General features: G+C 41.2%; 1 protein-coding gene across 1 annotated transcript in view; it reads right to left on the bottom strand.

The window, feature by feature from the left end:
- The window catches only part of LOC137295791 (ciliary rootlet coiled-coil protein 2-like), a 205,512-nt gene that overhangs the window by 15,881 nt on the left and 173,531 nt on the right, over nt 1-16,100 (bottom strand). The window contains exons 42-43 of the mRNA XM_067827340.1: nt 11,650-11,726; nt 1,991-2,176 (exon numbers count right to left, since the gene is read on the bottom strand). Of these exons, the coding sequence (XP_067683441.1) occupies nt 1,991-2,176; nt 11,650-11,726 (263 nt within the window). The remainder of the gene's footprint in view (nt 1-1,990; nt 2,177-11,649; nt 11,727-16,100) is intronic.

Below are 16,100 nucleotides of genomic sequence, written 5' to 3'. Positions count from 1 at the left end.
CCTCTCTGAACACATCGTCAACTATCCAAACCACTCCATCTACTGGAAAAACACCGAGATCCTGGCTTCCAACATCAGTGATTGGCGGAGAAGGAAGCTTTGGGAAGCAATCAACATCAGAAGATAGAACCTCAGATCAAAAGAGATCAAGGCGTATACCTACCCTCTGCCTGGTGTGTCAACAAGGACTCATAGACTATCAACCTATCAGCTGTGTAAAAAAAAATGTACTGTTAAAACATTCCTCCTTTTCAGCTCTCCTCTGTGATTGTACATACCTAATTACATTTATGTGCTTGCATATACATCTTACCTCTCTGACTTCATGTGTACCTGTATATATTCTGCAATGTTACCTATGCTCATTATCCACCTGACGAAGGGGCAAGAATTAGCCTTGAAACGTCGTGTTAAAAGAATTAAAGAAGTTGTCATCCATAATAGTGTCTTGTATTACCTCACCAACTTCTAAATGCCTTTGAAGAATTTGATTAAGTACATTCTCATTAAGACATTGTCACAGGTAATTCACCAAACTGCCCTGTCTGTCATTCTCCAAATACACTTTATAACAGGTAACTCATGATCGCCAAATTGCCCTGTCTGTCATTCTCCAAATACACTTTATAACAGGTAACTCATGATCACCAAACTGCCCTGTCTGTCATTCTCCAAATACACTTTATAACAGGTAACTCTTGATCACCAAACTGCCCTGTCTGTCATTCTCCAAATACACTTTATGACAGGTAACTCATGATCACCAAACTGCCCTGTCTGTCATTCTCCAAATATACCTTACGACAGATACCTCAGCAAACTGCCCTGTCTGTCATTCTCCAAATACACTTTATAACAGGTAACTCATGATCACCAAACTGCCCTGTCTGTCATTCTCCAAATATACCTTACGACAGATACCTCAGCAAACTGCCCTGTCTGTCATTCTCCAAATATACCTTACGACAGGTAACTCATGATCACCAAAGTGCCCTGTCTGTCATTCTCCAAATACACTTTATGACAGGTAACTCATGATCACCAAACAGCCCTGTCTGTCATTCTCCAAATACACCTTATGACAGGTAACTCATGATCACCAAACTGCCCTGTCTGTCATTCTCCAAATACACCTTATGACAGGTAACTCACCAAACTGCCCTGTCTGTCATTCTCCAAATACACCTTATGACAGGTAACTCATGATCACCAAAGTGCCCTGTCTGTCATTCTCCAAATACACCTTATGACAGAGAACTCATGATCACCAAACAGCCCTGTCTGTCCTTCTCCAAATACACCTTATGACAGGTAACTCATGATCACCAAAGTGCTCTGTCTGTCCTTCTCCAAATACACCTTATGACAGATAACTCATGATCACCAAACAGCCCTGTCTGTCATTCTCCAAATACACCTTATGACAGAGAACTCATGATCACCAAACAGCCCTGTCTGTCCTTCTCCAAATACACCTTATGACAGGTAACTCATGATCACCAAACTGCCCTGTCTGTCCTTCTCCAAATACACCTTATGACGGATACCTCAGCAAACTGCCCTGTCTGTCATTCTCCAAATACACCTTACGACAGATAACTACAGATAACTCATGATCACCAAACTGCCCTGTCTGTCATTCTCCAAAAACACCTAATGACAGGTAACTCATGATCACCAAACTGCCCTGTCTGTCATTCTCCAAATACACCTTATCACAGGTAAGCCACCAAACTGCCCTGTCTGTCCTTCTCTAAGTGCACCGTATCACAGGTAAGCCACCAAACTGCCCTGTCTGTCCTTCTCTAAGTGCACCGTATCACAGGTAAGCCACCAAACTGCCCTGTCTGTCCTTCTCTAAGTGTAGCATATCACAGGTAACCCACCAAACTGCCCTGTCTGTCCTTCTCTAAGTACACCGTATCACAGGTAACTCACCAAACTGCCCTGTCTGTCCTTTTCTAAGTGCACAGTATCACAGGTAACTCACCAAACTGCCCTGTCTGTCCTTCTCTAAGTGCACCTGGTCACTGACTGCCTGGGACTGGTTCTCAGCCATCTTGAGGAGCTGTACTGCAGTGGCTGCTTCAAACTCCCTGTTTGTGCTGGCTTCTCTGCGAGCTGAAAGCTTCTGTTCCATCTCCTTTCTCTGTCGTGCATGCTGCTCTAGAATGGCCTGTGAATACCATGCAGAACGCTTAGATATAATCCCACTGAATGAAAAACCTTGTTCTTTATTCTGATGGAACAATCTTGGGTGCCAGTTGTCAACCCAAGTTGACCAGTTCAAAGTCTGTCATCAATGTTATTTGTCTGTCAGTATGCTGTGATTAGACAATACCACAATGATGTCAGTATCCTGATTGTAATCTGCTAATAACTGATTGAAATGTTAAAAGCTTGTGCCTCTATGCTCCATCATGTTCCAACTTCCAACATGCTACGTGCTTGACAGACACTGCATGTCAATAAATGCAGGTGTTTAAAACAGCATCAGAGCAACAATAAGTCTGGTATTTATCACAAGAACATGAACACACTGACACATTTCACTGCCTATTTTAGCACTTTATCCTGACCATGTTTGTGTGTTCATCATGAACATTTGTGCATGGCATTGGCATAATTTCTAAGTTGTAAATGAGGTAATCATTCCCTACATTCATATAAACACCCTTTACTTAGTTCCCCAAAAATATCATCCCAATATGGTAATATCACTTACTCTTGACACTGTTCAGAAAAACCTGTTTCTAGAAGTGCTGTAACAATGCATCAAACTATTGATGGATTGCAATATTGAGTCTCCCATGGCAATTAATCTATGGTAGTGTGGTAAAACTGGGTTTTTTGGCTTCTGTAACTCATCAAGACTTACATGTACTAATGAGAGTTGCAGCTGGTGAGTATTCCGGTTGCGGTGTGCTTCGGATGTTTCCTAGTTCAGTCAGTCAGTCCATCAGTCAGTCCGTCAGTCAGTCCATCAGTTTGTCTATTGTGAGTAATTGCCACATGTTTTAGTTATCCAGCTGAGCGTATACTAGGAGCGCTCTGATTGGAGAGGTATCAGTATTGTGGGCTAATCACTGATAGCCTAACTTTCGTCATCAGTGTAGTCGCTCGGGCCGGGTATATAAGTGTTGTAGCGCCTGCCAGTAGTGAGTCCGTGATGACCAGTAGCTGGTTGGAGGAGAAAGCTCCCACTCCATGCGTTCTGTATCAGAATGAAACCCTTTTTCCACCCCCTCTTAATATGTTTGTTTAACAATAAAGTTGTAATTGTGAGAGGTAGTTTAGTCCAAACAGAGTGAATGGATTCATTTCTGCCGGCGTAGTGACACCATGCATTCCGTTTCATTTATAAAACAGTAGAGATTAGAGCAAGTAGGAAAGTAAAAGTTGCATGTAGAGTCTCATCTTGTTGGGTTTTTGCGAGAGGATTTTATGCGCCTTTATTCTTTTTAACATGGTGCATTGCAGGTATAACATGATTTAGTTGAGTTGGCATGAGAGTAAGACACCATTCTTAGGCTTCATTTCAGGTTCACTCCCTCTGTTATATTGTAGCAGTTAGATGTTTACTGCAGAATCTAGTCAAGTTAGCATCAGCTGTGACAGTTTGTAGCAGTCGTGAGTTGTTGTCCCACGTTGACTTGTAGCAGTTAGAAGTTTACTGCAGAACCTAGTCGAGTTCGCATCAGTGTGATACAGTTTGTAGCAGTCGTTAGTTGTTGTCTCACACTGAGTTGTAGCAGTTAGTTGTTTACTGCAGAGTCTGGTCGGGTTGGTATTATAAGTGACATGTAGAATTGGTGATGCATGTTGCTATTTTGCAGCATTCAAGTTGGCACCAAATATGACTCTTGAATATTAACAGTGAGACATTGTGGCAGATTGATGTGTTGGCAGTGAACTAAACTTTGTCAGGTTGGCACTAGATGTGGGAATAGTTTACTGACCTGCTACTGTGTGATCTTTTCGTGCTACTCGTAATGGAAAACACTAACGTTCCTATAAGTGCAATTATCTATACTGTATTATTATGATAAATATTCTTTGTTAAAGCTATATTGTGTTCAGTTGTCCTTCACCCCGCAACAAAGAGTGGAAAGGACCTGGGTCAGTAGTACAAGCTTGGCCATTAGAGTTTCCATATAACACCTTTTAAAAATACACAACGCAAATCCATTGATGGCCAGACTCGTCCTATTACAGTAGAAACAAAACCTGCATGGAGAGTATGTCTGACTATTGATAGTTCAGTTATTGACTTCCGTTGATAAATGTGCAGTGCAAAATACAGGAAGTACCATCTTCCTAGTCACCCCTACTTTCACAGTATTGACATCCAGTCACCTGATGTCACTTTCCTCTGTGATATCTTCTCCCAGTATAATTTTATCTCAGCCCAATTGCTGACCACTGCTCATGTTGACGTTACTTTTGTTTAAACAATCATTACCTGATATTCCGGTGCACACTAGCTGAACTGAAATGTGTTTCATCTTGGGCCAGCATAATGATCGAAAGTTCACAACCTTTCAGGTTGAAGTACAGGATTGGCCCATGTAAAATATATCCTTCAGATATGGCAACCAGGTACATTTCATGCAGATGGAGATTTGTAAACATATCATGGGACCTCCACTGATATTAAAAAACTGCTGCCTCCATGGAGACTGATGACACTAAGGATGTTGAAATGGGTTTTGCAGTCACTCCAGGTAGATTGGAAGACTTCAGCCCGATGTTAGTTTTCTGAAATGGTGGTTTTCAACCAACCTTTCGTGTTTATCTAGGTGATATTCCAACAGAAGAGATGAAAAGTTGATTCCTATCTTGAAGATATTTATTCTTGCATCAGAAATAGTATTTCTTAACCCACCTTGAACACATTAAAATCATGTCGACATTAATTTCCTTTTATTTCCAGCATTAGGAATGCTATACACGGCTACTTCAATGAGAAAAACATGTCTGATAAGATTTGGCAAAATATATAAGTATACCTGATTTTACCATTTAATATAAGCTTGATAACAAACAGAAAGAAAAGTAAATATTTTTATCAAATACTACGTGACTTTACCTTTGTAAAAACAACAGGCCAACTTAAATGGGATTAAATATCAGGAAGACAATTTTCCAAGAATGAATGGAAAATATAAATTTAATGCCCAATGCAAAAGTACACAGAGTGTAAATTTGAAAAATTTCCAATACAAGATTACTCAGAGCATTGTAACAACTAATACTAATACATAAGATTGGAATTAGGGAATCACCATTGTGCACATTCTGTAAACAGCCACAAGAGTCTGTATGGCATCTACTGTTTGAGTTTAGTTTTGTAAAGGGGGTGTGAACAGAATTGTCCTCATGGCTCAGGGTATTGGGCAAAGGACAGATTAACACTACAAAAAGTATTATCTGGTCTTAAGGGGGGAAATAACAACCCTCTAAACACTAAACACTAAAGATGAATATTTACACTGTGAGCAGAAAAGAATTTAAACCAAACTTTCACCAGATTAAAAATGTGATTAAAGGATACTGTTGTTAGGCATGAAATGCATGTGGTCCCAGGTTTTTGTGAAGAACTCTTGATCCAATGATCCAATCAATCTAACTTCTTTCCATTTTGGTCATCTCTCCACACTCTCCTAGCACAATAATATGCATTATGCAAACTTTATCCAGGTTCACTGTGGTCTTGGATCTTCAGTTATATTGCATTATCATTAATCAGATCATATCACTACTCAGGTAATGATCACTGTACATTTCCATGGTGACATTGACTGGAAAGCAGTGCCCCGATTTTGTAGCTCTCTTAGTGCTAAGATAATCATAAGCTGGTGTTAATGTCTGGTACTTAAGACTATCTTAGCTCTCTTAGAGCTTTGAAATTCTAGGCCCTGGTATGTTTGCATGCATGTATGTACTCAATACAAAATGTCTGTTGTATGCATGTCTACCTAATGTGGTCCCACATGAAAAAATAATATGATGATGTACTATTATTAATCAGATATTATCATTAGAGTGATAATGATCACTGTACATTTCCATGATGACAGTATCTGAAACCTGTGTACTCAATACAAATTTAAGCATTGTGTAATGGATATAAATTGCCTCATTAAATTACATGTAACTACATCTAGACCTACTATAGTATACACAGAATAATCATATGAGGATGTACCGATATTAATCACTACTGTATACCCACATAATGATGGTGACAGAAAAGGTTCATATGTATGTATTAATGTATGTATGTTGTGAACATGCGATGTATGTAACATATATCTCTTGGGAATGAAAAAAAAACAAACAGTCTTCCAGTTGTTCCACTGGACACATTCAGAGGACAGGGCAGTCCACAGGGCAACTATGAACCTGAATAAAGTATAGTCAATGACTCTATGGGTTAGGGGTTAGGCACCCAAAGATGAGACATCATATTAAAGAACCCATGCTGGAGTGGATCTGTATCCCTCTGGTATGATTTGCAGACAGAAATCCACCATCTTGGGGACAGTAACATCCACATGCTCTGCTCATCATACTTTTTGTCTCAGTTGCTAGAGACAGTGGCATGAAAGAACTTGGAGAACAGGAAGCATGCATCTTTGATGTCATAGTTTTCAAGTGTGCTGGTTTAGACAGTGACAGATGCAATGCAATATGTCTGATCAGGCAACCAGTCTCTTGATCTGATCTGGTGGGCAGTTGCCATCAGGTTGATGGTAGACAATAACTGTGATGTCTTGATTCACCTCATAGGTAATGTGGAGTAGGTTCTGGTTAAACAACACCTGAGCTGTGATAGGCTGTTTCAGCAAAGATGTCTTGAAGGGCTAAGACAGCCAAGTTCAGACTTGAGATGCATGGTTTAGGGTGAGCTGAATCCAACAAGATCTTGCAAAACTGCCGGTCATTGTTAAAATTACCAAAATCTATTGAACCTGTAATCAGAGACCTCTGCATACGCCTTCGTCTTGATGATAATGTGGAGAGATCTGTTTGACACAGACTGATGATGGGTTCCTTAAAGATCACATGCAACATAAAACACAACTTTGCAGATTCTGATACCTTTCGGTATGCACTTACTAAAACATATCATCAAAAATGCCAATTCAACCAATAAAGTTGATAAAAAACGTGATGAAAAAAAGCCTGCGAAATCAGAGTTCAAACACTTCACTAAATTTTCCCCAGTGCTGGGGGAAAAAGTGGTTTCAACAGCTGTGCTGCTCTGTGCCCATAACGCATGCGCAGTGAATAGGTTCACGGAGCTTGAAACAGTATGCATGCCCAGAGTATGAGGTTGTGATCAGTAGTCTAATCTTGGTTGTGTACATGGGAGCAGGACAATTCTGATCCGGACAATTCCCACCTTGGGCAATTCTCACCAAGGGCAATTCCCACCCAGGGCAATTCCGACCCAGTTATATTCACTATAATGCCCATCGTACCACATGGACTTTTTACTTTGTGCAATATTCACTTTGATAAAATATATAAGATCAAATGTTTATGAAACCAGTTTATTTGAGCTTGGGTGCTACTGTTGTACAATGTACATATTTTGAGATAGTGCCAAAAGAAGACCTATGTGTATTGTGAGCAAGTGCCTGGACAGTGCAGTTTTCATCAAGGTTCTTGCCGACCAGTGTGTTGGTGCCCTACATGAACACACACACGCGTCTGACCAGATCTTATCAGAGGTATGTTTTATTGTGTACACACACACGTGATAAAAATTGATAAATAAAATACATACATCTTCAATTTTTGTGGAATTTAGATTTACAATACAAGTTATACTTCATCATTTTGTTATTTTAGGTGCAGAAAACCAGGGCGTTCATCAAGGAGAGGCAGAGACTTCAGAGGAAACTGCACAATAGATCCTGACTGCCCTTCATAGACTACTTTGAGGACACCTACATTGTCTGTCCACAGCGCCTAGGTCAGCACCCTCCAATGTTCCCAATTCAATCCTGGAACCAACACCAGAGGACACTGGACGGCCTGCCCAGAACTAATAATCATCTGGAGGGGTGGCATTGCTGCCTGTTGACCAACATGTCAGGCTGTTACCCCTCCTTCTGGAGGTTCCTGGATGTTCTCAGACGAGAACAGGCCCTCAACAACCAGGTCATAACGCAGATGCTATCTGCGTTGAACATTGTCCGATTGAGGAAACAGTATCGCGACTGCTAGCAGCGCTAGCAGTCAGTCACCACAGACTACTCCAACAGACAGTGTCTAGACGTCTTACGAAGTGTTGCCCACAATATTAGAATGTAACGAACTTGAGTTCACGCCACATTAGTAAACATGCAAACATGGCAATATCATTCAAACATGGCAAAGCTTATGCATGTCAAAAAATAGTGCATCCTTACTTAAGAAATGCTATCTTTGTTATGTATTAAATAGGATCAATAAAACTGATACTAAAGCATGCCATGAAGAAGGTAATAGTTCATGTTTGTTTCATATGATACATATGTTAAAATGAATAAATGTTGAAACTGAATTATGTGCTTCATGTTACTTTTATTTTGGGGTGGGAATTGTCCTAGGTGGTAATTGTCCTAGGTGGTAATTGTCCTAGGTTGTAATAGTCCTAGGTGGGAATTGTCCTAGGTGGGAATAGTCCTATATGGGAATTGTCCTAGGTGGGAATTGTCCTAGGTGGGAATAGTCCTAGGTGGGATTTGTCCTAGGTGGGAATTGCTCTAGGTGGAAATGGTCCTAGGTGGAAATTGTCCTAGATGAGGATTGTCCTAAGTGGGAATAGTCCTAGGTGGGAATTGCACTAGGTGGGAATAGGCATAGGTGGGAATTGCCTTAGGTGGGAATTGCCCTAGGTGGGAATAGTCCTAGGTGGGAATTGTCCTAGGTGGGAATTGCTCTAGGTGGAAATTGTCCTAGGTGGAAATTGTCCTAGATGGGGATTGTCCTAAGTGGGAATAGTCCTAGGTGGAAATTGTCCTAGATGGGGATTGGCCTAGGTGGGAATTGGCCTAGGTGGGAATAGTCCTAGGTGGGAATTGTCCTAGGTGGGAATTGTCTTAGGTGGGAATAGTCCTAGGTGGGAATTGTCCTAGGTGGGAATTGCCTTAGGTGGGAATAGTCCTAGGTGGGAATTGTCCTAGGTGGGAATAATCCTAGGTGGGAATTGGCCTAGGTGGGAATAGTCCTAGGTGGTAATTGGCCTAGGTGGGAATTGTCCTAGGTGGGAATAGTCCTAGGTGGTAATTGGCCTAGGTGGGAATTGTCCTAGGTGGGAATAGTCCTAGGTGGGAATAGTCCTATATGGGAATTGTCCTAGGTGGGAATATTCCTAGGTGGGAATAGTCCTAGGTGGGATTTGTCCTAGGTGGGAATTGTCCTAGGTGGGAATTGCTCTAGGTGGAAATGGTCCTAGGTGGAAATTGTCCTAGATGGGGATTGTCCTAAGTGGGAATAGTCCTAGGTGGAAATTGTCCTAGATGGGGATTGGCCTAGGTGGGAATAGTCCTAGGTGGGAATTGTCCTAGGTGGGAATAGTCCTAGGTGGGAATTGTCTTAGGTGGGAATAGTCCTAGGTGGGAATTGCCCTAGGTGGGAATTGCCTTAGGTGGGAATAGTCCTAGGTGGGAATTGTCCTAGGTGGGAATAATCCTAGGTGGGAATTGGCCTAGGTGGGAATAGTCCTAGGTGGTAATTGGCCTAGGTGGGAATTGTCCTAGGTGGGAATAGTCCTAGGTGGTAATTGGCCTAGGTGGGAATTGTCCTAGGTGGGAATTGCTCTAGGTGGAAATGGTCCTAGGTGGAAATTGTCCTAGATGGGGATTGTTTTAAGTGGGAATAGTCCTAGGTGGGAATTGACCTAGGTGGGAATTGTCCTAGGTGGGAATTGCCTTAGGTGGATATTGCCCTAGGTGGATATTGCCCTAGGTGGGAATAGTCCTAGGTGGGAATTGTCCTATTTGGGAATTGCTCTAGGAGGAAATTGTCCTAGGTGGGAATTGTCCTAGGTGGGATTTGTCCTAGGTGGGAATTGCCGTAGGTGGGAATTGTCCTAGGTGGGAATTGTCCTAGGTGGGAATAGTCCTAGGTGGGAATTGTCCTAGGTGGGAATTGCCGTAGGTTGGAATTGTTCTAAGTGGGAATAGTCCTACGTGGGAATAGTCCTAGGTGGGAATTGCCCTAGGTGGGAATTGTCCTAGGTGGGAATTGCCCTAGGTGGGAATTGCCCTAGGTGGGAATAGTCCTAGGTGTGAATAATCCTAGGTGGGAATTGCCCTAGGTGGGAATTGCCTTAGGTGGGAGTTGCCCTAGGTGGGAATTGTCCTAGGTGTGAATAGACCTAGGTGTGAATAGTCCTAGGTGGGAATTGCCCTAGGTGGGAATTGTCCTAGGTGGGAATTGCCCTAGGTGGGAATTGTCCTAGGTGGGAATTGCCTTAGGTGGATATTGCCCTAGGTGGATATTGCCCTAGGTGGGAATAGTCCTAGGTGGGAATTGTCCTATTTGGGAATTGCTCTAGGTGGAAATTGTCCTAGGTGGGAATTGTCCTAGGTGGGATTTGTCCTAGGTGGGAATTGCCGTAGGTGGGAATTGTCCTAGGTGGGAATTGTCCTAGGTGGGAATAGTCCTAGGTGGGAATAGTCCTAGGTGGGAATAGACTTAGGTGGGAATAGTCCTAGGTGGGAATTGCCCTTGGTGGGAATAGTCCTAGGTGGGAATTGCCTTAGGTGGGAATAGTCTGGGTGGGAATTGTCCTGGACCCAGTGGGTGGCAAACAAACTACATCCATTGTTCCCGGATGATTGGATCTGACGGAAACTGGTGCAAACTCTTGTCAGTTTAAAGTCCTGCTTCGTATTTGGACCGATGACAGTTTCCAGCCACGCAGTAGTTCACCATCTCTACTGAGATGGTTTTTGATTGAATCGAATGCAAATTCATGGAACATGTAATTACAAAACCCAACATCTCTATATACATTCTTTATGGATAACACCTTCTTCTAGTGTATATAATTTGGTTGACAACGTTATATGAATCCATACTGAAACAATGCATCAAGCACAATAAAAGAAGTATCCATAAAGAATCTTACTTTCTTGTGACTGGCCATGCTTCTAAAATGCCTATCAAACAGATCATCTTTCAGAACACACAATGATTCCTCAGCATATCAGCAAATGAACCAGCCAATCGGAAGCCATCGTTACACTTGAGTACACACCCAACCGCTATGACTGGGTTCAGTCTCCCGAGGGCTTCGTTTCGAGGGAAGTAAACCCAAGTACAAAATAATGCACTTTTGAAACATGACTGTACGCTTATAATTGTGTTTATTTTTTTTTACAAGCAGCAATGTAAATCATATTTCATGAATAAGTGATAATTGTGTTTTAATTATGTTTGATTTTTTGGTTGCATGTGACCTTTAACAACCATGTAATGGCCACTAGACAATGGTTGGGGAGGCAAGACACTATTAACTGCAAAACTAATTATGAATTGTCAATGCTGAAGAAGACTTGTGTTCAAAATGTTTTAAGTGTGATGAGAAGTAAAACTACAGAAACTTGACACTGATGTAAGAGTAAAGCATTGTCAAGGATTACTTACCTGCTTCCTCATAGCCTGGTCTGCCTCTAGTTGTTGAAGGATGGCTGCTGTATCAACATTCTGACCCTCTACCAGTGCTGTCAAGTTGATACACAGAAACATATGACATGTACAATTCTGATGATGCACAGACCTGCCTATTTCAATAAATGTTTGCTTGAATAATATTGAATATCCAGCAATCACTCTTAAACAAAATATCTTCCTTACAAGAAATGAAATAGTCATTGTCATGTTAACTGAAACACACAAATCTACTGTAACTGAAGAGCCACACTGAAGAACACCATGATATGACATTGCGCACTTGTTTTACTAGTTGAAATTAGGTGAGAATACTGATCTACTGATTTTGTGGTGCGTGTGCCTCTCTCTTGTTTGCTGGTAAAGAACAAATGAAAACCGAACGACACAACAACGAAGTGCTACTTAAAAATGTTGTCTTGTCACCCAATGGCAATGAACCCATCTTGAATACAAGCAAAACATTTTTCAGTTGTTTTAGTCAAGATATTGTTCTGCCTCTATGTTACACTTGATAAACATACCATCATGAAAACTTCATCATAATGATGAAGCATGCTGACCATACTTGGAGGCATATATTCCTATGGACACGGGAAATTGTTAGGAACATCTTGGCATACCCAAAGAAAGCTAAGAGTCATTACAGTAAGTAACTGGAAGGGATGTTAATTGAGACATCCCAGATTCTATTGTTGTCAGGTGAAGGTGTTTTATAAAATCATCCAAATAAAAAGTATAAACTGCTAAATTCCAAAAATATGTTTAAGAGTTTCTTTGGTGAAGGGTTACTTAATAAACATTGTGGTTATCTGAAATGTGATGTTCAAAACTCATAAGAGGTTTTGTTGAGGGTTTGGTAGAAAATTCTATGTGGTTGAAGTGCATCTAAATTATGCCCCTTTGTGGAGCATTTATATCACTAAGGAAGTGAGGTGGTTCATTCTGGCCTCAGTTTCATATTGTGTGTAATGTGACCAGAGTTTAAGTCTGATTGGGTACAATTTCTTTTTTGGGATATTAATACACTGAGTGCCCAAGCACATGGCACTTAGTATCCAGCAACAGAACAGGACAGAACACTGTTACTTGCCATGGGTTAGTTTTAATTTGATATTCTTTTATTCAAATACACTTAAGATAGACATTATCATTTACACTGTTTAAATACAATTTAGGAAACATTACAAATAATTAGCAAATTATTTTCAGCATAACAAGTACCTGAAGTATTTGTATTATTGCATGCCTTGCAGTGGTATGAATTTGGCAAATGTTATTTGCAGGTGCCAAACAGGGTAAATTAAACTGCCATTCGTTTCCACAGATGGGTAAGGTTTATTTATTTTCTTAAATATACAATTAAATTTCTCAGTGCATTGTGTGAATGTTGTAACTGAGTGTATTGCAATACATGACTATTTCAATTCAATTTATGCTACCTGTATGTTAATCCATGTTATACAACATTTTCAAGACAATTTGATGTTTATACTGATATTATCACATGTTGTGGGATGGGTTTTGTTGGTGGAATCCATGTGGATTTGTAACTGATTTGAGAAATAAAACATCCTCACCCCTACCAGCGTTGGTTATCATATAAAGAGCTGGTCACAAGTATATTATTTTAAAATATTATTTTAATATATTATTTGACCAAGTGTTATGTAGGATATAAAGTGCAGTATGGTGTAGCATGTGAAAAACTTCACACCTTAATCAATGTTTAATCACACTAAGTCTTTCTCTCATGTCACTAGATCACTTATCTATGATGTGAAGGAAGCAGTGGTGTTGGATGCTCACCTGGGCAAGTGACACATCCGTATTTACATACAGTTCCAATACATGAAAGTACAGGGCTACCTTGAGTTGTGATAACTTAAAAACATAATGTGATCACATCCTGATGTAAGCAATACCCTTCTCATGCATTCCCCCATGCCTGTCACTCTTCTTTGTGATGCAGATGGATATTTGTATGACAATGTATATCAAACACTTCACAACAGCTTCCATCATGCTTCAAACAAACTTTGAAGTTATGTAATATTTTTTTTTCATTTATGACATCCTAGCTGAGATGATGATTTGGAGATTTATTTGTGTTTTTGCAACAATACCAGTAGTTTGGCATGATACTGAGGTCAGTGTGAAGGCACCTAGAGTTCAGTGTGGCAGGGTGTAGAGTTTAGTGTAGCAGGATGTAGAGTTTAGTGTAGGAGGGTGTAGAGTTTAGTGTGGCAATATGTAGAATTTAGTGTGGCAGGATGTAGAGTTTTGTGTAGTAGGTGTACAGTGTAGTGTGTCAGGATGTAGGGTTTAGTGTGTCAGGATGTAGTTTTTAGTGTTGCTGGTGTCTGTACCAAATGAAATCATAAGGGTTTAATCACCATAAACACTGACCACTGTTTAATGGTAGTTATTGACTAAAATATGTCTGCTATTGTACCTGGTTTCATTTGTTTTCATTTCAGGAATTGGTTTAAGCATCAAATAAGCAACAAAACTTCCACAGCAACACAGGTCCACAACATGAGAGGCTGCTGGGGACTGTTACATGCATGGATAAAGGTGTTAAGTTTCCACATTGTTAGTTTTTCAGGGGAGAAAACACACACTTCAATCACAGTTATAACACAGTTAAAAACTCCATGATTCATCAGAGATTACACAGCTCTGGGGTTCACCTGATAATGACAACTTTGGCTTTATGTAACCTGTGAAACAGAGAGATGATTAAAATTTGTACAGCTTGCTTTTTTTACAGTGATTTACTGCTAATTGTGAAGTATGAAACATTCGGTTTTATGTCTATACCTCCAGTATTTGCAACTGTTCAATTGATAAACTATTCCGTTAAAATGAATCAAGGCTTCCAACACATCATACCCTCTATTATTTAGTCACATATCATATGCTGAGGGGTTTGGTCCACATGCTAAGAGGTCCATAGGAATCCCACATACATTCCCACATGGTCCCCATGCTAAGGGGTCCATAGGTATACCACACACATTCCCACATGGTCCCCATGCTAAGGGGCCCATAGGAATCCCACACACATTCCCACATGGTCCCCATGCTAAGAGGTCCATAGGAATCCCACATACATTCCCACATGGTCCCCATGCTAAGGGGTCCATAGGAATCCCACATATATTCCCACATGGTCCCCATGCTAAGGGGTCCATAGGTATCCCACACACATTCCCACATGGTCCCCATGCTAAGGGGCCCATAGGAATCCCACACACATTCCCACATGGTCCCCATGCTACGGGGCCTATATGAATCACACACACATTCCCTGGTGTTCCCCATGCTAAGGGGCCCATAGGAATTCCACATATGTTCCCACATGGTCCCCATGCTAAGGGGCCCATAGGAATCCCACATATATTCCCACGTGGTCCCCATGCTAAGGGGTCCATAGGTATCCCACACACATTCCCACGTGGTCCCCATGCTAAGGGGCCCATAGGAATCCCACACACATTCCCACATGGTCCCCATGCTAAGGGGCCCATAGGAATTCCACATACATTCCCACATGGTCCCCATGCTAAGGGGCCCATAGGAATCCCTCATACATTCCCACATGGTCCCCATGCTAAGGGGCCTATATGAATCCCACACACATTCCCACATGGTCCCCATGCTAAGGGGCCCATAGGAATTCCACATACATTCCCACATGGTCCCCATGCTAAGGGGCCCATAGGAATCCCTCATACATTCCCACATGGTCCCCATGCTAAGGGGCCCATAGGAATCCCTCATACATTCCCACATGGTCCCCATGCTAAGGGGTCTGTATGAATCCCACACACATTCCCTGGTGGTCCCCTTGCTAAGGGGTCTGTATGATCCCATGTACATTCCCTGGAGGTTCCCTTGCTAAGGGGTCTGTATGATCCCATATACATTCCCTGGTGTTCCCCATGCTAAGGGGCAGTGTATGAAATAGTGTCTGCCTGGTGGCCCATTGTTTACTAGTATCATGGCAGCTGTAGGCTTACAACTATATTTTATAGCCAGCCCTGTGGGCCAATACATTTTGCAAGGGAATATATTTGACATTTTTTAAGTTATCAGCCCTGTGGAGTTTCATACATTGTAAGGGGCTGTGTAAATCCTGCATACATTCCCTGGTAATTCCCATGCTAAGGGGCCTATATGAACGCCATATACATTCCTTGGTGGTTCCCATACTGAGCAAAATTTGCCACTCATGTATGCAGTGTTTATCTGAACCATACCAAAATATGAAATAAAATTTGAAAATAGACCATGAATTAGGTAAATGGTGATACATTTGAGGGTGGCGACATATTATATTAGATAGTTATTATTCTGTTGCCAGTGTTCAGATGGTTGTTGCTGGCTTCACCATTACCTGTGAAGCAACTGTATGTACTTCT

This window comes from Haliotis asinina, chromosome 9 (assembly GCF_037392515.1).
Source record: "Haliotis asinina isolate JCU_RB_2024 chromosome 9, JCU_Hal_asi_v2, whole genome shotgun sequence".
Taxonomy (NCBI): domain Eukaryota; kingdom Metazoa; phylum Mollusca; class Gastropoda; order Lepetellida; family Haliotidae; genus Haliotis; species Haliotis asinina.
This window is presented reverse-complemented; position numbering and strand designations above follow the sequence as displayed.